This window comes from Bos indicus x Bos taurus, chromosome 28 (genome assembly GCF_003369695.1).
Source record: "Bos indicus x Bos taurus breed Angus x Brahman F1 hybrid chromosome 28, Bos_hybrid_MaternalHap_v2.0, whole genome shotgun sequence".
Taxonomy (NCBI): Eukaryota; Metazoa; Chordata; class Mammalia; order Artiodactyla; family Bovidae; genus Bos; species Bos indicus x Bos taurus.
This window is the reverse complement of record NC_040103.1, coordinates 5,872,531-5,899,710: the sequence shown is the minus strand read 5'-3', so window position 1 is coordinate 5,899,710 and position 27,180 is coordinate 5,872,531. Positions and strand designations below refer to the sequence as shown.

The 27,180-nt window shown below is 50.2% G+C and overlaps 2 protein-coding genes and 1 non-coding gene across 6 annotated transcripts in view; 1 reads left to right on the top strand and 2 right to left on the bottom strand.

Annotated features, from left to right (window-relative positions):
• The window catches only part of PCNX2 (pecanex 2), a 338,376-nt gene extending 327,857 nt beyond the window's left edge, over window positions 1-10,519 (top strand). For both annotated transcript variants that reach the window (XM_027530589.1, XM_027530588.1), the window contains 2 exons: window positions 7,591-8,039; window positions 9,536-10,519. In XM_027530589.1, coding sequence (XP_027386390.1) covers window positions 7,591-8,039; window positions 9,536-9,697 — 611 coding nt within the window. In that variant the 3' untranslated portion in view covers window positions 9,698-10,519. The remainder of the gene's footprint in view (window positions 1-7,590; window positions 8,040-9,535) is intronic.
• Window positions 10,520-15,158: 4,639 nt separating this feature from the next.
• NTPCR (nucleoside-triphosphatase, cancer-related) overlaps window positions 15,159-27,180 on the bottom strand; it is a 38,344-nt gene continuing 26,322 nt past the window's right edge. For 2 of the 3 annotated variants that reach the window (XM_027530533.1, XM_027530535.1), the window contains 2 exons: window positions 25,733-25,942; window positions 15,159-15,804 (listed from right to left, as the gene is read on the bottom strand). In XM_027530533.1, the coding sequence (XP_027386334.1) occupies window positions 15,736-15,804; window positions 25,733-25,942 (279 nt within the window). In that variant the 3' untranslated portion in view covers window positions 15,159-15,735. The remainder of the gene's footprint in view (window positions 15,805-25,732; window positions 25,943-27,180) is intronic. The other variant, XM_027530536.1, reaches the window with a different exon arrangement.
• On the bottom strand, window positions 22,525-22,596 carry TRNAC-GCA. The gene has a single exon. It is a non-coding gene; the product is annotated as a tRNA-Cys (tRNA).

Genomic DNA, 27,180 nt, shown 5'->3' with positions numbered 1-27,180 from the left:
CTGATCCTATCTACCGGCTTGACCTTGTCCCCCAAGCCCCTTGCCAGAACCCCTCATCTATCTTTAGAAGATTCTCCAGACCCAAGGCTGGTCCCTCTCCTGGTGATGCCTTGAGGAGACAGTGCTGGCCACACCAAGTGGGCCTAATCTTGGGAGAAGGAAGGCCTCCAAGGCAGCTGCCTGTCTTCCCTCCCCCAGAGGAGGACCACGCCATGGTCCCCTGCAGGCTCTCCCTGCCCTGGAACATCCAAGCATTTCCCGATGCAGCCCAGCTAGTCCCCTGAAGGACGCAGGAGTGGCCACCTTTCAGACCATCTGGCTTAGAGTCCCTGAGGGTGCCCAGTGGACCAGGAGAAGTTGGCAGGGCGCAAGTCCAAGAGAGGGAACAGCACAGATGGCCCCTCCTGCTCTCCAGCTCTGCCCAGCAACCCCACGACCCCCCTGCCTCAGCAGCTGCCTGGGGCAAGCCTTCCCCAAAACTCACCAGGGGACATTGCAGCTGGTAGCATAAGCCAAACCCCCGTTCTGTGGGGCTGGGCAGGGCTGGAGTCCAAACTTGCCCTCAAAAGGACGAAACATCTGAGACAGTTTGCTGGAAACCAGCCCCTGAGGCTCACAGGCTCGCTCCAAGACAGGAGGGGAATCTGAGGACACGTGGGGCAGGGCAGGCCCCCAGGAGACATCTGGAAAGGCCCAGAGTTGGTATCGAAAGAGACAACCTTCCTCCCTGACATGCAGCACACAGACTCCTCTTCCTGCCCCTGCAAAATGAATTGTGCCCTTGTTTTTACCACCACTGTGGTTAAAGCCACATGGGGACATCAGCACCTTTGGCTGTGGTTTATAGCACCCTCTCACTCCCTGGTGAAGTTCAAGGCCAGGACCCCGTCCCTTCTCTCCACGACCTTGGCATGCCCTCCTATAAGTAAGCACCAAGTCGGGATCTGGGAATCAGAGAACAAAGCCCAAGATGGGAAGCTTCCTGTGGGCTCCCTGGCTGCATCCCTCAGCCCCTGATAAATGCAGGTGCTCATGGAGCATCTGTGCTGTGCCTGAGAGAGCTGCCTGCCTCCTGGCTCAGGCTTCTGAAGCCCAGCAACACCCACCTCCCCCACCCACACCAGTCTTCCCCTCCTCAGCTGGTGCAGAGAGTGGTGGTGGGGGGGCTTCCCGGTTCTCTTGATACAAAATTTTCAGTTACTGAGGTCCCGAATGCAGTAGCCCCTGAGACCTCAAGGACACAGGCCCCCACAGGGAGCCCCACGTAATGACGGGCAGCCCTGCCTGGCTGGCCAGCCTGGCCTCAGGTTCCTGTACCTGCCACCAAGGACTCTTCCCAAATGATGCAGCCAGCGGTGCCATGCCCGAAGGTTCCTGGAAGAGGGAGGGCAGCTGGGGAAGCCCCCACACCCCGCCATTCCCAGTAGGATGGTGTCCTGTGCTGGGCAGATGCTGGGTTTCCTTTCAGCTTCCAGCTTCTCTGGCCTCCTCCTAACCCTCCCTTCAGCTGAATCAAACCAGTGCATCCACAGATTCCAGAAAGGAAGCCAGAGCCTGCTCAACCAGCTCAGGAAAGTTAGAGGCCGGTCTCCAGTCTTGGGAGGGTGTTCCTGATCCCGGATCTTTGTGCTTGACCTGGAATAAAGGGAGACGCCTTCCCAGCTCCCTGTATAGCTCACTCCCCACCACCCCCCGACCCGAAGTCTGCAGGGGCACATGGTGGGGGGCTGGAGGGGGTTCAGCCTCTAGGTCAAGGCATTTTGAAGCTTCCCACATGCCGAAGGAGGGAACCACACAGCCAAAGGTGGCGATGTCCCCGTGTGGCTTTAACCACAGTGGTAGTAAAAACAAGGAGGGAATTTCATTTTCCAGGGGCAGGAGGAGGTATCTGTGTGCTGGGGGTTGGGGAGGCAGGTTGTATCTTTCTTATACAGATGGTTCTAATAGTCAAGAAGCCCTGCTGTCGTTGAGTTGCTAAGTCATGTCCGACTCTTCAATCCCATGGACTGTAGCCCGCTGGGCTCCTCTGTCCACAGAACTCCCCAGGCAAGAATCAGAGTGGGTTGCCATTTCCTCCACCAGGGGATCTTCCCAACCCAGGGATCGAACCCGTGTCTCCTGCATTGGCAGGCGAGTTCTTTACTATTGAGCCACCTGGGGAGCCCTAAGAAGCCCTGTACCCACTCAAACTAGGGATAGGTCTGTTCCTAGTCAGGGGTTGAAGAAGCTCTGGGTTTCAGTGTGAGGTGAGTTTTGTAGCTTGAGTTCTTATTTGCCAGTCAGTGTGCCAAGCAACAAGCCTGCAGAAAGGATGCTGTCAGAGGCAGGGCAGAGGGTGGAGGCCACCACATGATGCCGCGCAGGCAACCAGGGATGCCCAGTGTATCCTGTGGGATCCTGTGGAAGGGAGTCCCTGGGGGCCGTGGGGGAGGATCTGAGTGCCCAAGCAGAGCATGAAGCCTGGCTAAGCAGCAGTGATTGAGATGTTCTCAAGGGTGGATGTGAACCAAGTTCTAAGAACAGGGACCTTGTGTTACTCACAGTGCCCAAGGCTCCGTGCCTGTAACTGGGGTCCCAAGTCTTCCTCCCCCATGTCCTGCTTCAGTTCCCAGCTGAGTGTCCCCTTCCTGGTCCTTGCTGGATTCTCAGAGGACTGGGGTCCCAGGTGGCCATACCTCATGCCTGGATGGCGTGCCCTCATGCCCAGTGGCCAGGAGCTCACTGTGCAGCCCCAGCGGTGGCTGACAACATGCAGACTTCTCACTGGAAGGGGACTCAGCCCACTGGTGGAGGCTGGTGGCCTGGTGGCTCAGAGAAGTTAGGAATTCATAACTAATCACCAATTCAATGGACATGAACTTGGGCAAACTCCAAGAGATGGTGAGGAACAGGGAGGTGGCCTTGCATGCTGCAGTCCATGGGATTGCAAAGAGTCGGACATGACTTGGCAACTGATCAACAATAACAAGTAATCTTACTCATCAGTTGGACAGAAAGACTATCTCATCTATCCTATTCTAAGGATTTGCACCACCACTTTTCATCAGCCTCTTGATGAAAGTGAAAGAGGGGAGAGAAAAAGCTGGCTTAAAACTCAGCATTCAGAAAACTAAGATCATGGCATCCAGTCCCATCACTTCATGCAAATAGATGGGGAAACAATGGAAACCATGACAGATTTTATTTTCTTGGGCTCCAAAAATCACTGCAGATGATGATTGCAGCCATGAAATTAAAAGGCACTTGCTCCTTGGAAGAAGAGCTATGACAAACCTAGACAGCATATTAAAAAGCAGAGAGACATTTCTTTACTGACAAAGCTCCATATAGTCAAAGCTATGGTTTTTTCAGTAGCCAAGCATGGATTGAGAGTTGGACCATAAAGATAGCTGAGCACCAAAGAACTGATGTTTTTGAACTGTGGTGTTGAAGAGATTCTCGAGAGTCTCTTGGACTGCAAGGAGATCCAATCAGTCAATCCTAAAGGAATTCAACCCTGAATATTCATTGCAAGGACTGATGCTGAAGCTGAAGCTCCAATATTTTGGCCACCTGATGTGAAGAACTGACTCATTGGAAAAGACCCTGATGCTGGGAAAGATTGAAGGTGGGGGGAGAAGGGGACGACAGAGGATGAGATGGTTGGATGGCATCACTGACTCAATGGACATGAGTTTGAGCAAGTTCCAGGAGTTGGTGATGGACAGGGAGGCCTGGTGTGCTACAGTCCATGGGGTCGCAGAGTCAGACACGACTGAGCGACTGAACTGAACCACCACTTTTGAGATAACAATCAGAGACAGAGGAATAATGCTGGAATAATGAACCAAGGAGGGTAATTTATATAGAATTTCAACTCGGACTCTTAGGAGGTTTGCCCTAGAATCGCTCATAATTTGATAATGAAGTAATTGGCAAAATAAGTTAAACTACAAAATAATAAGTAGCATGAATGCATTCAGTTTGGTTTCTTACTTGTTCCATTTGCAAAATTATTTTTAAAAAATCAAGAGCAACCAAAAAACCCTCAAGAAAACCTGAAGTAATTTGGGGAGAGGATTACCCCGTCTTGCATAGAACACAGACCAGTCCCCTCTGACACACAGATGGGCCTTTGTCCCTTTGTTACTGAAATGAGCTACGTCCCCCACCAAGTATGGGTGGTCTCTCCAGCATCAAAATCACCATCTTGCAGATGACTGTGGAGTATTTTGGGGCAGCAATCAGCGTTACAGGATAAATCAGAAACAGATGTTTGGCCTTGCCAAACTGAATAAACTAACAAATCACCATCTCTCTTCTTAATTCTGATTCGTCAGGGTCCCTTTCTCTCTCTGTTTTCCTCTGCAAGAGTAAGTACTCAGCAGGGATGATCAGATGGGCCCCAGCCTGGGTAGGGCCCAGCTGCCTGCACTCACCCGGGAACCTGACTCCAGTCCCGCACTGTGAGCCGCTCTGCAGGGGGAGCACCCCAGTTTCTTGGACGGGCAGGAGGGAGCCAGGTGGGAACCCCAGTGCTCTCTGAAACTGGTCACCCACCACCACAGTGGGCAAATGGCACTAAGGTCAAAGTCAGGAGGCCCCTTTCAGCCAGTCCAGGGCAGTGGGAGGAGCAGGGCTTGGGGAGACCCAGGGAATGTCCACAGTAACGTCTCTTCCCATGTTGAGTGCAGCAAGTCAGACAGAGAAAGACAAAAATCCTATGACACTGCTTTAAAAAAAAGGGTACAAATGAACTTATCTCCAAACAGAAATAGAGTCACAGATGTAAAAAACAAACATGGTTACCAGGGGGTAAAGCAGGAGCAAGGATAAATTGGGAGATTGGAATTGACATAGATGTACGACTATATATAAAACAGATAACTGACAAGGACTGTATTGTATAGCATAGGGAACACTACTCGGTATTCTATAATAACCTATATGCGAGAAGAATCTTAAAAAGAGTGGCTATGTGTATGTGTATAACTGAACCACTTTGCTGTACACCTGAAGCTAACACAAAGTTGTAACAACCATGTGTGTGCTCAGTCGCTTAGTCGGCTGACTCTGCGATCCCATGGATTAGCACCACTGTGGTGTGCTGGGACTGGATGCACATGATCTTAGTTTTCTGAATGTTGAGTTTTAAGCCAACTTTTTCTCTCCCCTCTTTCACTTTCATCAAGAGGCTGATGAAAAGTGGTGGTGCAAATCCTGGGTGGATTAGCCCACCAGGTTCCTCTGTCATGGGATTTTACCAGCAAGAATACTGGAGTGGGTTGCCATTTCCTCCTCCAGGGGATCTTTCTGACCCCAGGATTGAACCCACGCCTCCTGCCTTTCCTGCATTGGCAGGTGGATTCTTTACCACTTGCCATCTGGGAAGCCCATGTAAATCAACTATACTCTAATAAAATTTTTTTAAAAATTAAAATGTGTCACTCATGTGGTCCCATAGACAAATATAAATATTTAAGCCTCACCAGATACCCTGTTAATAATTTGGGAACTTGGGATGAGGTGACAATCCTTGTGTGTACCCACGCACAGCCCTCTCTATTTGTACTAATTGAATGTGAGCCACTTCAGGAGACTTGTGAGTAGGGCAACTGATAGCACTGCGACATCACTAGCTGTCCCCTTCAAAATAATATTTATTTTCATTCATTTAAAATTTTTAAAAATTTAAGTATAGTTGATTAATAGTGTTGTGTTAATTTCTGCTCTACATACAGCAAAGTGATTCATTTATACATTGTACAGTCTTTTTTTTTCTAGTTTTTTTCCATTATGGTTTATCATAGGACACTGAATATAGTTCTCTGTGTTATACAGTAATACCTTGTTGTTATTAAAATAATATTAGACCCTCTGGGCTTCCCTTGTAGCTCAGTTGGTAAAGAATCAGCCTGCAATGCAGGAGAGCTGGGTTCCATTCCTGAATCAGGAAGATTCCCTGGAGAAGGAAATGGAAACCCACTCCAGTATTCTTGCCTGGAGAATCCCATGGACAGAGGAGCCTGGAGGGCATAGTCCATGGGGTCAAAAAAGTCAGATTTAACGACTAAACCACCTGGTGATTAAGTTAAGAAATTCAGCATTCCAGCAGGCGCAAGCCTTCCTCCACCTGCCTGGTCTCTACAACTGCAGAGGTGGGTCTAGCACTTTAAAGCCTCCCCCCTCACCGCCCCCAGAGATGTGCCTGGACCAAATCCTTGGGCAATCCAGTCCCTTGTGTCAAAATGGCCTTGTTTCAATGATTCTCAGTGAGAGCTAGGCCAGAAGTGACCCCCAAGGGTGAGGATGGCTAGCCAAAAGGAGCTGGGAGCCCCTCCAGTCCACTGGGAGCCCCAGCAGACATGGGAACCTGGGTGATGCATGCCCCTGTGAGCCTGAGGAGGGCTTCCTCTCAAAGACCTTGATCTTAAGGGAAAGCTTTTTTTAGAAAATAAAGGCCAAACTTTTTTTTAAAAAAACTCCTTTTTGAGGGCAATACAAATAATCTAAACCTGCGTATTTTCCCTCATGCTTCCAGGGACAGGAGACTTCGGTGTGAAAGCCAGGACAAGCCTGGGCAACTTGGACAGGTGCATACCTCTGGCTGCTGCTCCGCACAGCAGTGCCCACACCCCACCCTTCAGTTCTCAGGCCTTAGTGGAGGCCTGATCTGGGCTCCCAGCCCTCTGTCCTGGCCCAGAAGGCGGGGGACAACCTGGCTCTCTGGGGTTCCACAGAGCAGGCCTCCCACCTCACCTCGAAGACAGTGACATTACCGACCACCTGCCATGACAACCTGGTCTGCTCTGTTTTCTTTTCTTTTTCTTAATTTCCCATTTTAGAAAGCTCTGGTTGACTAGATGAGTGACCTTTCGAATGCCCCTGCTTTCCCCTTCTTTCTCTTTAATTCCCTGACTTATGGGTTTTTTAATTTATAGTTGATTTACAATGTCATGTTAATTTCAGGTGTACAGCAGTGATTCAGTTGTACATACATACTCTGCGTGTGTGTGTGTGCTGAGTCATGTCTGACTCTTTTGGATCCTATGGACTGTATGTAGCCAACCAGGCTTCTCTGTCCATGGAATTTTCCAGGCAAGGATACTAGAGTAGGTTTCCATTTCCTCCTCCAGGGAATCTTTCTGACCCAGGGATTGAACCCACGTCTCTTGCGTCTCTTGCATTGGCAGGCAGATTCTTTACCACCGTGCCACCCGGGAAGCCCACACATATATACAAACATATTGGGCTTCGCTGGTGGCTCAGATGGTAAAGCATCTGCCTGCAATGCGGGAGACCCCGGTTCGATCCCTGGGTCGGGAAGATCCCCTGACGAAGGAAATGGCAACCCACGCCTGTGCTCTTGCCTGGAAAATTCTATGAATTGAGGAGCCTGGTAGGCTACAGTCCATGGGGTGGCAAAGAGTCAGACATGACTGAGCAACTTCACTTTCACATATATATGTGTGTGTGTGTGTGTGTGTGTGTGTGCTTGTGCTTTTTCGGATTCTTTTCCCATATAGGTTATTACAGAGTATTGAGAAGAGTTCCCTGTGCTGTACAGTAGGGCCTTGCTGTTTATCTGCTTTGCTCTGCTTTCTTTTAAAGGCAGGAGAAAAGGCAGGAGTCAGTCCGTCCAGGCCCACAGGGCCTTAAGCCAAACGCCGCCGGTCCTGCGCGCATCCGGCCCGGTCGCGGGCAGCCGCCCGACCTTCCTGCAGACGTCCACGTCGGTCCACGAGCTGGCCCCGCGGCGCTCGGGCAGCCGGCTGTCCCTGTGCCCCTCGGCCGCGTCGCTGCACTCGCAGCCCCCAGCCGCCCCTCCCGCCGGCCCCCTGAGCGTGCGTGAGCGGGCCGAGGCCCTCCTCAGGTCCAGCCTGGGCTCGTCCACCAGCTCCACTCTCAGCTTCCTGTTTGGCAAGAGGAGCTTCTCCAGCGCCCTGGTCATTTCCGGGCTGTCTGCTGCCGAGGGGGGCAACACCAGTGACACTCAGTCTTCCAGCAGCGTCAACATTGCCTTGGGCCCCTCTGCCAGGGCCGCCAGCCAGTCCACACGGGTGAGGGGCTAAGGGGCGGGGAGGGCTCCTGGCCGGAGGACCCCGGGCCCCTTCCTGCAGGCTCCCGTCACCTCCCCCGTAGCGCTTCCAGAGTAACAGACCAGTGGTGAGATAGGAGCTGGAGTGTCTGCGCTCTGAGGCCGACAGGATACATCACACTGCTGCTGTAGTAGTGGCGCCCGGCAGGCGGCATTGCAGGGCGCCCGAAGGCAGCGTCCCCTCCGCCCTGAACCCGGGTGTGGGGGCAGGCTCTCCATGGGCCCAGGTAAAAGGACCGGTTGTATTTCCTTCTCTTTTCACATTCCTCTGGCTGGAGGGAGAGGAAAGGACGCACACCAGCCTGGCAGGCAGATCCTCATCGATTCCTAGCCTCTAGATTTCATTGTGAAGCTGCTGAGATGGCCTTCTGCTTTATGCAATTAAATGTTAGAGAGTTTTGAGGACTTCACCCAAATAAACTGTTACTTATCTAGAATCCCTAGCTAGCTGGCATTGGATGAATCCCTGAGCATCACAAGTAAGTATGTACATAAATACCCAGCCTTTCTCTTCTGTAGCGGGGAAAGAATAGGAGACATTAAGGCAAAAGCCAGCAGCAGCTTGGAGACTTGCAGTTCGGTTGAACATTCGGCACACTGCCCTGTCTGCAGTGGAGCTGAGTCACAGTCTGCCGGCCTTGCGGTTCCGGGTGTAGGTGTTTGGAGGTGGATGATGGGGGCCTGGCTCTCCCTGCCACCACCCCACCCCCCCTCCAAGGAGAAGCCATACAGTGGCACTTCAGCCGCCTTGAAACAAGGACCAGCATGACCTGCCCCAAGAACAGCCTGGGCATTGCAGCCTTCAGTGAGGGGGGGCGCAGGGGGGAGTGGGTTATGAGCACCCTGGAGCCCCAGGTTACTTCAGGAGTTTAACCAAGTTTAGTTAGACAACTAAATGTGAACAAACCTCCTCTTTTTCTCAATTCCTCAATAACAATGCATACCTTTCTGCCACCCCCAATATGTGTTTATGACAATCTGTGGGTGCAGTTCTGAGATTCTGAAGAATTCTCTCTCCCTCTCCCCCACAAGGATGGCTGAGTCCTTGGGACCACATTCAGGCAGAATAAAAAAAGCCTCGGTATTACCATTTGGGATTAAACCTGCAGGATTTAGCACTGGTGCAGGGCTGAGTGTATATGAAGTGACATTGACCCAAACTCAGAAAATCCAGGCTCACAAAGGACTTTTTACCCAAGGTCGTGTCTTTGCAGATTACCCGAGAATAGGTCCCTGTGTGTAGAGGCACCCCCTCACTGTGTTAGACTCGTGGCTGGGACTGCATGGCCCTTCCTCAAGCCCAGACGCCTTTGGTCCTCTGTAACTGTACTTTCCTTTAGACTCTGACCCCATGTCCCTGCCACACTACCAGCTGGCACCTGCAGCTGTGAGACAGTCACAGGGGAGGTGATCAGCTTTGCTGAGCCATAACACTCGCTTCTCTTTTCTCTTTGAAAGCACTTCTCTGAGCCTTGCGAACACACAGAGGTCACTGAGCAGGGGCTGCTTCAAGATCACCATGTGGCCAAGAACCTAGGGGTGATGTGCAGAAGAGCGAGCCAGGAGGACATGGGCCTGGATGACACGGCCTCCCAGCAGAGTGCTTCCGACGAGCAGTAGCCGAGCTTGGGCCAGAGGAGCCATGGTGTCGGGGAAGGACCAAACCACCCTGGCTTCCCCCTTGCGCTTCCCAAACCAAACAGAGCACAGCATTTGAGCCCGGAGATCTGTCCTATGGAGAAATGAGTGCTGTGGAGAAAACAGAGCAACTCGATCTCAGGTTCTTGAAAAATCTCTCACGTGATGAAAACAAACCTTGACACCAGGTCTCCCTCTCCTTTGGCTCTTGTGGCCCGAGTGGTGGGATGCGGGAGGCACCCTTCCCAGAACTGGACAATTCAAACAAAAGCCATGTAACATCTTAAGACAACTCAAGCAGAGCACATAACTCCTTCCTGCCCTGATGATAAGACAGCTGCATGCTAAACAACTGGCATTTTACACTCACTGTTACCATGAAAAAGCAGCAGACAGCAGTGCATATCACACCATGAGCTGGTCCAATGCACTGGTGTTCAATCTATGTGTAAACATCTCACTTCTTGATAATATTTATGCAGATGTTAAATATAAACCAGTGACAGCTTTACTGCAAAAACCGTGACAGTGCATGCAGTCATGTCCAAAACATCCTGTGAAAGGAGCCAACTGTCCCCAGCAACGTGCGTGCAGAAGTTTAGTCAAGGCAGGCCACAGAGAGCCACCTAGGAATGATGCTAACTGCGATCACAGCGACCTCCTGCAGGAAGCCAGGCCCCATCTCTCCTGGCGTGCCTGCGTGCTTCCCAGGAATGCACACTTGTTTCCAAGCCAAGCAATCCTTACTGTGTCACAGGACATTTGCACATACTTTGTTTTTGAAATTAAAATGTTTACAGTTATTGCTGTGTCTGGTTGTTTGAGTTCTACTGAACTGTTGTCATTTCTTTGAAAAAAAAAAAAAATTGACCCTTCACTGTAAGAATGACATTTAGGCAAATTATTTTTTTAATTTTTTACAAAGTATAATTTACAATGTTGTGTTAGTTTCAGGTGTACAGCAAAGTGATTCAGTTATATATATATATATATAATTATTCTTCAGATTCTTTTTTAAATTCCTTTTTTAACTGAAGTATAGTTGATTTACAATGTTGTAGGCAAATTCTGAGACAGTTTTTCTCATCTTAAGAATCCCAACAGGTAGAGCAGAAACGTGGCTTCTTGCTGCTGTGAGGGGGGAAGAAGGGTCTCAGAACAGGGTCCATGGAAAATACCCATCACTGACCTGGTGAGGCATCCCTTTTGGAAAGACAATAGTTAGAGATACCCAATTTGAAAGCAGTCACACAAATTTCTTAAAGGTATTTGGGATTGGAAGTGTAGGCAGAGGGGATAGTATTGTAGAGAATGCCTTATTTCTTGGAAGTAGATGGTAATACTCTTTTTTTTTTTTTTTGTAAAATAAAAATTAGCAATTAATAACAATAGGTAGCAGAGAAGGTGATGGCACCCCACTCCAGTACTCTTGCCTGGAGAATCCCATGGATGGAGGAGTCTGGTAGGCTGCAGTCCATGGGGTCGCTAGGAGTCGGACACGACTGAGCGACTTCACTTTCACTTTTCACTTTCATGCATTGGAGAAGGAAATGGCAACCCACTCCAATGTTCTTGCCTTGAGAATCCCAGGGACGGGGAAGCCTGGTGGGCTGCCGTCTATGGGGTCACACAGAGTCAGACACGACTGAAGTGACTTAGTAGCAGCAGCAGCAGCAGCAACAATAGATAGAGTCTATCATCAGAGACAGAGTGCGTTCTCAAATCAGTGATTCCTAGAGGTGCATTTTTCTTATTTCTGATGGATTTGCAGATGTCTGTCTAAAGAACAGCTGAAATAACCTCAGTACAGTTCTTTAAGTTGGCTCAACCAAACTTGGCTGGCAGTTCCTGAAATTCTCTTGGGCAACTTGGCAACCAAGCCCTCGGGACTAAAGGGCAGCTTCCCTACATTAGGGTGGTCACTTGAATTAGGTAAGAAAATGACCCACGCCCAGCAGCATTCAGCCTGGGTGTTCCTTGGGCCTCTAGAAGTAAGAAACAGAGGCATGGCTTTCAGAGAAAGTGAGAGCTGCTCAAAGAGCTAGGAAACCAGTCTATAAGGACAGGCTGATGCAGATGAAAAGACAAATGCATCCCTGCTGTGCCTGCATCTTGTTCCACGTGAGATCTACGAGCTGCTTCTTCAACTGCTGGGTCTACTGCTTATTATCCTGGTTCTCTGGCAGCTTTTGGGGGTGCAGCGGGAGGAGGAACGGTGTGGTCTACCCACGTCAGGGCCAGACTCCTCAGACAGGGCGCCACGCCCCGCACTGTCTATAGCGGGAAGGCTGCCTGAGTGTGCACGCAGAGCGTGTGCGCACGTGGACCCCGGGCGAGATCACGGCTGGCCCCCCTCCAGGACTCTTCTGGGCTGTCAACAACTCAGTCACGCGTTTTTTTTAAGTGTTGTAAACAACTTTTATATTTACAACTCATGAGCTCGTTAATCTGATCTTCAGCTAATCAACTGTTTATCAGAGTGTACTCCTTGCAAAATATTGTATTATTAGCCCCCATTTAGAGGAGATTTTCCAAAGGTGACATTTCCTACTGGAGTTATTCAAACGTTCTGCTGGACTTGAGCTAAAGAGTTATTTTCTACATTTGGATGCTGAACACAATTGCTTCTCTTTGAAAGATAATATAGACTGTAGTGCTGGGTTTTATATGAATCACGTGGCTATTCTGGCATTACTGAGTCTACATTCTGCACCGTGTGTTAAAACCATCTGCCTGGCAGGCTGTTTCTAAGATTATTTGATGTGCGGACTTCTCTTGGTCCATGAAACAGGCATCACAAGGCCTGTTCCCTGAACTCTCCTCAAGCCTCCTCCACTTTCCTACTGTTTTGTCCCAAGTCACAAGCTCCTGCCATCAGGCCTTCCCCCGACCCCGCCTCCACCTGATCTTCCCAGACACAGCATTCCATGAACACAGACACAGATGGAAGAGAAAGAGGGGCAAGGTCCATCCCACATTCCCAGGCTTCCCGGGGGCATTGCCCCTTGCCCCTGTAACTTAATGAACTTACAGCATTATGGGGCCCTCTTCATCTCAGCCACGACAGAGATCATATTTTGTGAATTACAGGACCATCTCCCTAACGTTTCTTATTCAGAGATAAAAAGATAACTATTTGGGGGAATTCCCTGGTGACCCAGTGGTTAGACTCAGCACTCACTACCCCTGTCCTGGGTATGATCCCTGGTTGGGGAACAAATATCCCACAGGCATGACCAAAAACAAACAAAAAAACTCCCATTTTTAAAAATACTGTGTGTGAAGTGGCTGCTACAGGGAGGAGGAAAGAACAATTGGGCACACCCCGCCTCCACATCAGCTCTGCCTCGTCCTGCTGACCATGTCTTCTAGCCTGAGCTCTTCATGCGAGCTCTGCGTATGTCCACTGGGTGCTTTTCAGAGTGAATTCCTCTGTGAAGTCTGGACTCACACCCAGCTATGCTAGGCCATCTGGATTTATCTGAATAGCAGGCATTTCAAACTCAGGTGTAAGAGGATTCCTGATCTCAAGTGGCCCCCTCCTCTCTGGGAGCCCCTCCCCTCAGTGGCTAACACAGATGCAGTGCTCGGCGAGTGTGTGCGCCTCAGGTGTCCCGCCCTCTCTCCCCTCTTTAGCCTCAGCAGAATGTTGTTTCTACAGGCTGTGCATGCTTGGCCCTGAGTTGCAGTTATTTGTGAATTCATTTTATCTGATACCACGGGCTGGAGCCTTAAACAACAAATATTACCCACAGTTGGGAGGCTGGGAAGTCCAAGATCACATTATCAGCAGACTCAGTGTCTGGTGAGACCCGCTTCCTCAAATGGCAGCAGGGGTGAGGGAGGGCTTTGGGGCCTCTTTTTCAAGGGCACAAATCCCCTTCATGATGGCCCTACCCTCATGACCTAATCACCTCCAAAGGCCCCACCTCCTAATATCATCACATGGGGGATTAGAGTTCAACATGAATTTCCGGGGAAGGGGGCACGTGGGGGGTCATGGGAAGAGACACTCAGACTTGGGCTCAAATCCTTTCCTGCCAGGACCGTCACGAGCGAGAGTGCAGGAGCTCCCCACACCAGCGACTGCCCAGGGCCATGCTGCGAGGAGACCCCGACCTTACCCTCCTCAGGCACATCTGGCTTTGGCTCCTTTCCTTTTTTCCCCCCTTGTTTCTTTTTTTTTAAACTTTGATGCTTTTAAGAATAATTTTACTGGCACATGGGTGATTTATAACGTTGTGCTGGTTTCCTTTGGAAAATGTCCCCTTCTCACAGCCACAGAGCCCCTGCTAGGGGCGCCGGTGGAGGCTGCTTCCTGCTGGGGCAGGAGCCCCAAGAGGGCAGCCTGCTCCCCAGGCCAGGGTGCTGGGGGCACGGGGCCCAGACCTACTCAGCCTGCCTCCCTCTTTGCTGGTGCTGAGGGCTGCGGGGGCTCACCCAGGGCTGTGGAAGCTGAAGGGGAGTAGATTTATCACAGGAATAGGGCCCCTACACCTGAGAAGCCTCTACCTGCTTCAGAGCAGCAGCCACCCCAGTGCACGGAGCTCGCAGACCACGCCAAGCTGTGCCTTCTGGTCCCACTGAGTGCAGCTCATGTCACACCCCACCTGTCGGATGTCACAGCAGAGCCTCCCAGGACATGTCATCCAGGCAGGGAGAGGGGGATGCCCGCGCCCTCACCCAGGCCCAGGCACCCTTTCTCAGGCCCAGGCACCCTTTCTCAGGCTGAGGTCCATTGATAATCTGGGAGACCCTTTCCAGGTGTGACTCTGCAGAGCCTGGGCCAGTGCAGACCAGGTTCCAGAAAGCCACATGGGGCAGAGAGACCATCCTAAGAGCCGGTCACAGGCTGTAAGCTGTCATCTTGGTTTAGATGCCAGTGTTTTCTGTACTGTCTGCTGTCCCAGGGCCCACCTTGCCAAGCTCCTTGCTCTACACATGCCCAAATGGATCAGTGGTCACATTCGTGCACACTCCCAACAATAGCACCAGCTGGCACTGTGGCGAAGGCTAAAAAAATATACTGGCAATTCAAAAACACTGACATGTCTATCGCTCGAGTACCATCACCCTTGGGAGAGCAACTCTTATCCTCTGTGAGCCCTGGGGTTTCAGTGGTCTGGCCCATGGGGCCCTGCCAGGGCCGAACCTCATCTCTCTGCAGGCTTCTTCCCAACAGCCCTGGCTCCGGCCCTGGCCACTCCCCAGCGGGCTGGGTCTCCACCCAGGTGAGGGTGGCTTCCTTCAGGCTGGGGCAGCCCTCCTCTGATGGCACTCACTCACCCCTTTTCTGGAAGGGAAACGGGGCCCAGAAAAGTTTGTGAACATGTCTAAATGAATGGGGCCCAAATGGAACTCTGATCTGAACCCCTGCTGAGTACCAAGTGCTACCAACATTTCTAAAGGCTGCTCATTCCTCCCACATCAGGACCCGCATGTCTGCAGTCATCACATTTCTCTTTATTTTATTAAGCAATAACCAAACATATAAACAGTAAAAGATGCAGGCAGGGAAGGACTGAAAATGGCTTTTCTTGAAATACTGATTTTCTTAAAATCAAATAACTGTTATCACTCCAAGTTGCAGGAGGCTGCAGCTGCTCCCAGGGAGGGGTTTAATTTTCCTAACATGCCAAAATGATCAGGCAGTGAACTCCTCCCCACCCCCCTCCCCTGAACACATTTATAAACTTCAATGGGGGCAAATTCCATCTAATATTCCGAAAACCATTTCTTCTTTCATAATTTACCCAAATCATACGCACGACTGCAAGAGGAAATAAACAGAAATCTCTCAGCATAAATACACCACAGTGGATTGTTAATCTTGTAGAGTCAATCCAGCACTAAGGCTAATTTGATCTTTTAAAACATTTTATGGAAAACAGCTGTCACGCTTTCTTTGGAAAAGCCTCCAAGGTTTCATAAACTAAAGGCATAAAACCTGGTCGGGCAGAGCACTGGGGCTCCTCTCAAAGAAACGTTTGCACGTGCAGAGAAGTGGTGACACGTCGTCTTCACTTCCGGCTGCTCTGCATGTGCGTCACAATCTCTGGCAAAAGGTGGTTTCTGTTCTCCTTGGTTACCTGTGTAGGAAAAAGCAGGAAAGCAGATTTCAGAGTCCCTTTCCTTCCCTTCAGTTCCCTACTCTGCCGGGTTATACTCTAACAGGACAGCCCAGAAGACGACGCATGCTTTATAGAGTATAGCCCAGGCAAGGCTGACCCAGCGAGGAACCCCAGGCCTCCCAGAGCGCTCTGAAAGTGGGGCAGGTGGGCTCAAATCCCACCACCAGCTTCTGCGAAGTGACGGCTCACACAATGAGAGTGGGTTTTGATGACAGATGGATTTTAACCAGAAGTGCTGTTGAATTGAGCCCTGGAAGGGCTGCTGGAAAAGCAGGCTAGGATACGGCTCGAGTGAAGCCTGACCTGGACAGGAGGAGGCCTGAGTGAAGCCAGAAGAACCACAGCTCCAGGTGGGCACCCACCCACCAGGTGAGCCCTCTCAGAGCAGCCTCATACCCAGGACCCCAGGATTCTCTGAAGGGCAGTAATCCACTCCTCTCTCCCTGACTTAGGAGATCTGTGAGTTGCAGGAAGCCTCTGACACCAGTCAACTCTGCACCTGAAGGATGAGGAAGGCGCTGGGGGTGGGGTGTGGTGGAGAGCAGGGCTTTTGCTGAGATCTCAGAGGCAGCGGGGGATGCAGGGCAGACTAGAACGCAGATCCCCCTGCGCCCGATGTGTTAGCTCGGCAATTATCACAGTTACAGACAAAAGGAACAAGAGTGGATTCAAGCTCTGCTTGATGATCTGTGTTATATTTTTCTTTCTTTTACTACCACAGGCCCATTGAGTACAATCCAAGCATCCAAACACCCCTCAGGGAGCCCAGTGGGGGCTGTTTCCCCAGCACGGGACCGGGTGGTCTCTCCTCATCACCAAAGCCTTCCTGTGCCACCCACACAACATTCAACAGGCACTGCCAGGGGGAAAGGTGTCAGGAGTGGCAGGATTCAGCCAGGACCTTGACCTCACAGAGCCTGAAGACCAGATCGGGGGCACACATAACAACAGTGAGGGCAAGGTTGGCAGAAGGTCCCTGAGACCCTGAGCGTCTGGGGAGGCACGGGATACTGGGTGGTGGGGGGGAGGGAAGCAGTGATCAGGAAAGAAGGAAAGACCTTCACAGGTGGTTATACCCAAGCTGCTTTTGACCAGTGGACCTGGGAGAAGGGCAGCAGCAAAGAGGAGAGCCAAGCAGAGAGAATCGTGCTGACAGGAAGTGCAAGCATCTGGGAAACCTGAGTGGGTCCGGAAGGTGGGGTCCCTGAGAGGAGATGGGCCTGATCCCACTGCAGGACCTCAGCCCCCGGGGGTGGCAGGGGCCCTGGTTCGGGAGGTGAATACATGTCAGGAGGAAATGCACAGCGGACTTCAGCGCCTGGCCCCCTGCATCCTGCATCCTTCTTATAGGAGGGAGGTGATTCTCTTATGGGAGCAGCCCTCAGCCCTGGGGTACAAGCTGGGCCCTGGAGGACTTCCTGAGAAACCGAGTCTCAGAAAGACTTAGCTCTGGCCCCTAAAGGGTGGTGTCCAAGGATGCCGCCCATTGGTCCCCAGGTAGCCTTGGCTCCACGGAGGCGGACCACCCACTTTGCCTTCAACTCGAGAGGGGCACAGCCTTGTGAGGCTTCCTGATCCTATTTATGTTTCAGTTAGCCCAAGTCCACTCCTGCGGTTAGCACCCAAGGAAGCCCCTGTTGTGGGAGAAGGAGGGGAGGGGAGGCAGCGGCATGGAGAAAGGATGGGAGGACACACAAGGCCGCAGTGCCCTCCTTCCGCCCTGACCTCACGAGGAGGCACACAAGGTTCTGCCTTAGGGCCCCTTAGAGTTCACGGGGGCCCCGAGGGGCCATGTGGACGTGAGGGGCAAGGGGGCCACTCCCTTCATTGTGCATACTTCATCACCTCCTTTATAGATGTGAGAAAAAGGACGAGATGCTGAGCTGGGAGAGGAGGAGTGAGAGGGAGTGAAGGGGGAAGAACAGGAGGAGATATGGGGGTGGGCGGGGAGAAGAGAGGAAGGCAACACTGTGAGCAGATGGACGGACCAGGGGCCAGGTCCCGCCCTGCTCCTCAGACAGCCCCAGGGAGGCCGCGCCTCCTCTTCCAGCTCCCAGAGAGCTGCCGTGGGTGGATCTTGGGCGCTGGACACCAGCAGTTCCACTCAGGGCCGTGCTGATGTCGTTCAGTGTAAGGGGAAGTGCGTGCAATGAGACCCGTAAGGAAACAGAGCCAGCACGCTGCTTGTAGGATTTCTTCCTCTGAATCATCCAACTGTGGCTTCACATCTCGTCCTTAAAGCGCTTATCCCTTGGAAAGAATGGAGTGTATGAGGGAAGTGAAGGGCGATGAGATGGAAACCCCACCAGCCAAGATCCTGGTCCTGGGCGCAGGCTGTTAGGTGCACAGTCAGGGCCCGTAGAGTGAGCCTTAACAGATGTGAGGTTCAGAGACGATACAAGCCCTAGGGCACTGCCAAGCCACCCTGCCAGTGCCAGTGTCACCCAGATATCCTGCCGGAGCCCAGCCACCCTCCTCAGGAGCTGCTGGGGCTGCAGCAGGGACAGGGCTCCCCCACCAGCCCCATAACATGCAGAGAACCTCCCCACGCCTTGGTTAGGGAGAAAAAGAATCACAATCAAAACTGGAAAAGACACACTTTGGGAATGACTTCTCATTTAAAACCAATGAACAGGATGCAAAGAGTATATGAATATTTTGCCACCCCCTTTGATTTTCCTAAGATGATTTCTGAAAATTATGCAGTCTATGTGAAACCGTTCACAGTGTTCAGTTATTGTGCTCCTTGTCCACTGAAGACAAGTTCATAAATGCAAGAACAGGGAATAAGCCCAGTATCATCTGTCAGCGCAGGTGCCCCTCCCTTTCAGGAGAATCCCAGTCTTTCCGGAGTTTAACTAGAGGAAGGCACTGGGGCCTGGGAGGAGAAAGGAGGTGAGGATGACTCAGGAAGGACCCCAGTGTCCTCACCCCTCGCCTCCCACCATGCCCTCCCAGGGCTGCAGCCTCCCAGCAGCTCAGCCTCAGGTCCCGTGAAGGTCAGACCCTGAATTCCAGGGCTGGACTGCATTCATCCTGGGTCTGACAGAAAATGTTTACTATATTCTAAGCTGAGGCAGGTCTCTGAAATAGAGCTGAGCGGTTAAATACAGACTGAAGACTCTGACCGAGGAAGCATCCAAAGTGCTCTGAGACTCGTGGGCCAGGGAAAGGCCTCAGAGCTCACTGTCAATGACTCGGGGCCGTAGCATCGGGAAGGCGTGAACATCTGGACAGAAGAACACGTGGGCAAAACACATCTCTTTACGCATATTTGTGCAAGAGAGCAGAACAAAACCACATACACTTCCTAGAAACCGTGTGGGAAGCACCCTGACAGATTTTAAATAAGCAGGAGAATAAAAAAGAAAATTAATTTGACAATGCTCATTATTATAAGTTAATACATATCAAAAGTATTACTAGTCTGTTTCATATTTGGTCTTCATTTTATTGAACCTAAAAATAGGATGATTCATGGATTCAAACCCTCTGTTTTTCCTTGAAGTTTAAAGGTTCTAAACCAAGAATTATTTTGCAAACGGGGCTTTTGGGAACCCAGTGCCCACAGCAGAGAAGGGACTGCATTCCACATCCCAGGGCAACACCACGTCTCCCTAGAGGAGGAGGGGGGAGGGGCGGTCCTCTGCTCAGCCGCGCTGCCTACGGGTTTCTGTGTGAGTACACAGCATGTGCAGCATAGCTCTGCCTACGGGTTTCTGTGTGAGTACACAGCATGTACAGCATGGCTCTTGTGTTTGTGTGCTCAGTTGCATCCAACTCTGGGACCCCACGATAGGCCATGGGGTCACAAAAGTCGTTCACAACTTACCAACTGAACACCAAACAAGAACAAAAAATATGTAGACATCATACAACATAGCTTTACTGAGATAGAATTCATATTCCATAAAATTCAACCTCTTAAAGACGGAACTTGGTGGCTTTTAGTACGATCACAGATGTGTTATAATCAGCACTGTGTGTTAGAGTATTTCCATCAGCCTCCCTCTCCCACTCCTGATCACCACACTCGCACCTTCCTCCAGGCCCCAGCAACCACTGATCCAAGGTCTGTGTCGACAGATTTGCCTATTCTGGACATCTCGTGTAGACGGAATCAAACGGTCCGGAATCCAGTGTGACAGGGCGCCTTCACTCGGCATCACGTGCTGTTAATTCCTCCAGGCTGAGTACGTGTCACCACGCCATGCCCTCTGCTTATGGGAGAAGACGGTATGTACATCATTTGAGTACACCAGCCACATCCTTGTCTGCTCATCACCTGAGGGACATCTGGGCTTGTCTCACTTTCTGGCTAACATGTACAGTGCTGCTATGAACGTGGGGTGTACAAGATTCTGTGTGAGCGTGTTTCCAATTCTTTGGGGCACATGCCTAGAAGTGGGATTGCGGATTATAGGGTAATGCCATATCTAGCTTTTTGAGGAATTGCTGCATTTTTCCAGTCTCAGCAGCAGGGTATGAGGGCACCAATCTCCCCTCATCCTTACCAACACTTTTTATTTTCCATTTCTTTAACTTCCTTACAGCCATCCCAGTAATGTGAAGCACTATCCACCGTGCTTCTGCTTTGCACTCCCCTAAGAGCCAACAACGTCACACATATGTCCATGTGCTTTTCGGCCATTTTTCTATCTTTGGAGAAATGCCTTTTGTTTCTTTGCTCCTTTTTTAATTGGTTTATTTACTTGTTTTTTAATTACTGAACTGTAATAAGAGTTCTTTATGTATCCTGGGATACATGAAGTTCCTTATCACATATATGATTTTTACATATTTTTCCCATCCTGTTGGTGGCCATTTTACTTTTTTGACAGTGTCCCTTGAAGCACAAAATTTTTAAATTTTGATGAAGTCTTTTTTCCTTGTCACTTGTGTTTTTGATGTTGTCTCAAATAAGACTCTGCCTTCCCCAGGTTTACAGAAGTTTACTCCTACACGCACTTCTAGGAGTTATACAGTCTCATTCGTACATGCAGATCTATGAGTTTGGGTTAATTTTTGTGTCTGATGTGAGGTAAGAGTTCAACTTCATTCTTTTGGATGTGGGTGTCCAATTTTTCAGCACCATTTGCTGAAAAATTATTCTTTGTTAACTTGTCCTGCACTCTTGTTGGAAATCAGTTGACTGCAGGCGTAAAGGCTCATCTCTGGACTTTCGATTTGACCTCGGTGATCTGCGTGTCTGTCCTGGTGTCAGCACCTCACTGCCTTCATTACTGTGGCTTTGCTTAAGTTTTGAAATCAGGAAGTATGAGTCTTCCAACATCATTCTTCCTTTTCACAGTGGTTTTAACTGGGTCCTTTGAATTTCCATATGAATTTTAAGAAAGCTGTGGTACATATACACAATGGAGTATTACTCAGCCATTAAAAAGAATACATTTGAATCAGTTCTAATGAGGTGGATGAAACTGGAGCCTATTATACACAGTGAAGTAAGCCAGAAAGAAAAACACCAATACAGTATACTAACGCATATATATGGAATTTAGAAAGATGGTAACAATAACCCTGTATACGAGACAGCAAAAGAGACACTGATGTATAGAACAGTCTTGTGGACTCTGTGGGAGAGGGAGAGGGTGGGATGAATTGGGAGAATGGCATTGAAATATGTATAATATCATATATGAAACGAGTCGCCAGTCCAGGTTCGATGCACGATACTGGATGCTTGGGGCTGGTGCACTGGGACGACCCAGAGGGAGGGTATGGGGAGGGAGGAGGGAGAAGGGTTCAGGATGGGGAACACATGTATACCTGTGGCAGATTCATTTTGATATATGGCAAAACCAATACAATATTGTAAAGTTAAATAAAATAAAAAAAAAAGAAAAAGCAAATAATCTCTAGGAATCTTAGATTTTTAAAGTCACCTGAACCATCCCTACCCTCGAAGTTAACACACAGCAGGGCTACGCTGATGTTTAGGCTTTGGGGTTGAAAGACTGAGGTCTGAATCCTGGTTGTGCCCCCACTAACCTTGGATAAGGCATGCCAGCTCCCCCGATGATGAGGCTGCTCTCACACCCCCACACACTGATGGGCCTCAGCACTGCCTTTACATGTCCCAGGACTGGGGGCTGCCAGCCCAGGCCTCTCAACCCCCAATCCTCAGACTCCAGGCATCTCCCCTGTACCCTCAGAAGGCAGCATTCTCCAGCATCTCCAACAAGGAGACATTTCACAGGAAATCAAAAGCAATATGCTTTGGAAATGCCACCAATATGACCAAACTCATACTTTTTGTTAGAAGTGACCAGCAGGGATATAAGTATTTCTTAATGTTGTTGATCAGAGAAGGATGGAAGCAGTAAAGAGCCGTAATCTGAGTAAGCAGAGTCGTAATATGGACCTGTGAAGTTCTTCACCTCTTGTCCCCACGGCACTGACATCACCATTGAATGTTTTCTGATATTTGGTCTCAAATAACCTCATGAAGTGAAGTGAAAGTTGCTGAGTTGTGTCCAAACCTTTGCGACACCATGGACTGTACAGTCCATGGAATTCTCCAGGCCAGAATACTGGAGTGGGTAGCCTTTCCCTTCTCCAGGGGATCTTCCCATCCCAGGGATCAAACCCAGGTCTTCTGCATTACAGGCAGATTCTTTACCAGCTGAGCCACAAGGGAAGCCCAAATTTAGACCTTAGAGGGGGCACCCGGATTTGAACTGGAGACCTCTTGATCTGCAATCAAATGCTCTACCACTGAGCTATACTCCCAACAGGTATATATTTAAAACATGTTTCAGTAGCTACACACTTAGCAGTAAGCTCTAGAATAAACAAGGAAAACATTTCCAAACGTCTGAGAGGAAACAGAATTTTCAGGAAGGGAACCTTCAATGCCTAAACTTGTGTAAGGATGGAAGTTTCTACACCCCCAAGTCCCACAGCTCCCTCTGGCTCTGGCTTTTAACTTTTTTAGTCTGCTCTTTCTTGGGCAATCTCTACCATTCCACCGCTCGCATTTGCTGATTCTGTCCTCTGTCAACTCCCCTCAGCTAGCTGGGTCCACCCAGGGACCTTCTCATTCTGTCATTGCATCTTACATCCTGAAGTTTTCATTTGAGTCCTCCTTAGAGCTTCCCTATCTTTGCTGAAACTTTGATGTCTTCACTTGAGGCTTTCTATCTTCTATTTGTTTCGAGTGGGTTTGTATTTGATCGCTGACACGTTTATGATGGTTGTTTGAAAAATCTCTACCCTATAATCCCAACATCTATGTCATCCTTCTGTTGGCATGTTGGCTATTTATCTTTCTCACTCAGGCTGATCTTTCTGGTCCTTGGCATGACAAGTGACTTCCATTTGTGTCTCCCACGCTGTTCCTGGGGTCCTGAGGTCTCTAGTCTGTGTGCCTTCTTCCATCCGCCATTCAGGTCTTCTTAGGTCTGTTTTATATACAATGTCTAAGGCTGTCAGCTGAACTTAGGAGGAGGAACACTTTCTCTCAACCTGGAAATGTCCTCAGCTGTCTTTCTGGTAAGTAAGGCTCTGTTCACCTAAACCCTATGACGAACAGTCCAGACACTGTGAACAGCTCTGAGTCGCTGTGAATGCTTCCCCAACATCATGACTGCAGCCCCATCTCCACACCATCTGTCAGCACAGGGAAGCTGCCCTCCATGCTATACATAAATGATTTCCTTATTTGGAATATTCTCCCTTCCTGTCCTCTGTTTCCTCTTCAAAAATCCACCCAAGAACCCCTTTCTTCTGGAAACCTCTCTCCACTCCTCCTGTTCACACTGATCTCTCTTCTCATCTCCAGATTTTGACTGTCCCATGGTCTGTTTTTCTGGAGGGAAGGGTACACTCCTCACATGTGCCTGTACCATGGACTAAGTACTTGATGCAAAGGATGCTCTCAAAAATAAATTCAGGTAACTTGCTGCTTATTAGAAAGAGAAAGGACCAAAGAAATATCTAATCCAACTCCTATATCTGCATGTGAGTGAGCTTCTTCATTTATAAAATATGCGCAGAAGGTTCACAGGAGACCCAAAGGAATGCAGGAAAGACAAGAAGAACGGGGTCTCTTGCATAATTAACCAAAAGCTAATCATTTTATTTATACATCATTAAGATCAATGATTACCTTGCCTAGAGAATAATTTCCTAGCTTAGAGAGGAAAAGTTGTGGTATTGTGTTAAGATACAGCATTTGTTTCTGATTTAACAGTCAACCCCCAAGTCCACTGGAGGGCTATTTGTTTGCAGAGACACCCAATCCCTGGAGCTTAGCATCAGCAGCTCTGCAGGCCCTCAGCTTGGAAGCTATCTGACCTGAAGACTAATTGTCTTTCATGATCTTTTATTATTCACTGACTCTGTTTCCACAGAAACTCTATGATCACAACCTAAAACTCTAATATGGAGGCTACGCAATGTAAGAAATAGAGAAGGTAACACAAAACTCTGAAGACACGGTCACGCCCTTTGAGGAAGTGACCCTGTGTGGCTCCCAGGCCTCCCCTGATCAGTACCGCCTGCCCCCAAAGACCACAATGCCTGGGTTCACGTTCTTTGCATTTGCCATAACTGAAACTGCGTAACTGTCTGCTCACATTTCTGTTACCCAGCCCCTCCATTAGAATTTCAGCTCCATGAGGATAAAGACTTGTGTCTCGTTCATCTCCAAGACCTAGAACGAGGCCGAGCACACAGGAGATGCTCAATTCATGCAGAGATGCTCAATCTCTCACTTACCAAGTAAGTGGGAGAATGAATGAATTAAGCAACTTACAGACACATTACTCCAGCCCTGGCTGCTCTAAACTTAATGGCTACCAACTGCCCAGAAGTATCCTGGACACTATGGAGATAACATGTGGATGTCCCACCGAGGGCAGCTGACCCCGGTGACAGCTAACCAGCGATGTGAGGTACTCCTGGTTACTCTGCAGCTGGCACAGAGGAGGGGCCGCCAGCCCCACTGGTTCACTTGGTGGGGGAGGGTGTGAGCACAGTGACGTGGCTGTCACTGATGCAGACACTAAGGTGCCACAGGAGGACAGCATCCGAGAAGAAGGACGCAGAGGGATGACGGGAGAAAAGCGCGTATGTGGGCAAAACCCAGCAGCACCATCAGCGCTGAGAACCAGCTGACCCACTGCCCCTGACCTAACTGCCCTTCACCAGCTCCACCCCACGGCTCCTCCCACTGCAGGGGCCTGAGTGCTCCCGGAGCTCGTGAAGACAGGTTCCTGGGCCTGCCCAGAGCCGGCGTCGCACTTCCAGGCAGAGCGTCTTACCTGCTGGGTACTTGACAAGTGGCCAGTGTGACTGAGGAAAAGATTTTTCTAACTTAATTGAGTGTCATTTAATTCAAACGTGAACAATCACACGTGGCTAATGGCTACGGCCCTGCCTGGTGCAGGGAGCACATTTTCACCTTGGTGGTGGGAAGTTCTTAAGACGGTGCTGCTCCACAGCATCTGGCATCTGTGCCTCGACCTGTAGCCAAAAGTCCTTCCCCTCACAAGCAGAAGGGGGTCAGTTGCAAAGGGACCTTTAAAATAAAACAGCACTGCCTGCCTCAGTAACCTCATCACCCAGGAAGAGATGCACTCAGCCCAGAGCACTGCAGCTGGGCGGGGCTGAAGCTGGCAAGGCCCGGGGCTTGGTCGGGGCAGGGGGAGCACAGCAGGAGGAGCTGGACCCTCCCGCAGTCCCCAGAGGCAAGACTGCTTTGTCAGCAAGCAGAGGTGTAATGTCAGCACCATAAACTCACAGGAAGTGAGACGCGCCTATATTCTAGCCTAAGAGGAAAAGCTGCGGTGACTTGAAACCACAGGTGTGCGTCAGAGCCACATGCTGTTTCAGGGCACCTGCTCCACGCCCACGGGGTACTCACGCTGAACACCTTCACGTCCTTTCGGGTTCTGATCTCTTCCACGAGGGCCAGTGGTTTTCCTTTGGGTACGGGGATGGTGCCGAGGACCACAGTCCCCGGTGTGGACAGCACCTGGCGGACGGCCTGGATGAATGGCTGACTGAAGAGCTCCATCTTCCCCACCTCATCGATGACACAAATGCTCTGTCCTGGGCGACCACTGGCCCCTGCCTGGGGGTGACAGAGACACTGATTGGGACACAGAGTCACACCAGGCGAAGGGCCCAGGAACCCTCTCCCCCCTTGCTGTCACACCAAAGGGCCTGGAGTCCCTCTCTCCCATCACTCACTGCCAGTCAAAGCAGGGGAGGCAGCCCCGCCTCAGGAGGCAGGAGGCGGTCTCTCCAGCTACCCAGAACAAACCACTGGCAGAGGAAATCAGGAGTGCTCCCTTGGGGACCCCAAGGCCCAGAAGACTCAGTTCCCTGAGCTCCCCATTTTCCTGGCAATTTTCCCTCTTCTAGAACGGTCCCAATAACAACCAGGTTTTATATTTATATCCACCCAGGAAACAAGCAGGATCCATATGCCTCAGGCCTGAAAGAAATGAGACAGCAAGACTAGGAGCCGTTGTTAATAACACTGGCCTCTGTTTTTTGGATTTTGGGTTGTATGAGTCCTGTTTGTTGGGAGGATATAACCGTTGCAGGCAGATGCCTGTGTACTTCATAACCTGAGCTAAGAGGGTCACTGGAAAGAAGTGAAAATTAAGAGAAGGAGTCCTGGTTTAAGAGGGAAAAAAGTGAGTAGGTTGTGCCCTTGAATCTCAGATTCCCCTTCTAATGACTTTACATCAATGCACTCCCACTACATCACAAGCCTGAAGACCTCTCTAGGACCAGGTGTGGCAGCCAGCCTCCAAGAGCCCCCAAGATTCCCAGCCTCTAGGATTGGCACCCTCTACAGACCCCGCCCCCACAGTACAATGCTGCCCTGCACTATATGGCAAAGAATGCCAGAAGGGATAATATGCTATTTCTGAGATTAGGAAAAAAGATCACGGCTTCTGTCCTGGTCCCAACCTCCATCCATCTATCCATCCATCCACCCATCCACCCATCCATCCTGGCTCACCGGTTCTCAGGGAAGATGCCTGCCACACTGTGAGGGCACACAGGCAGCTGATGGTAAGCTCCAGCTGATTAAGGAACTGAGGCCACATGTCAACAGCCAGGGAGGATCTGAGACCTCCCCACAACCATCACTGTGAACTTGGAAGCCTAAGGGCACTCTGACCCCTTAAGAGACCCTGAGCCTGAACCACCCAGCAAAGCCAATTCTGGATTCCTAACTCAAGGAAACTGTATGAGATAATAAACGTTTGTTGTTTCATACTGCTAGATCTTGGGGTAATTTGTTACACAGCAAAAGCTAACCAATACACATGTCCTCTCTAGAAAGCCCTCCCA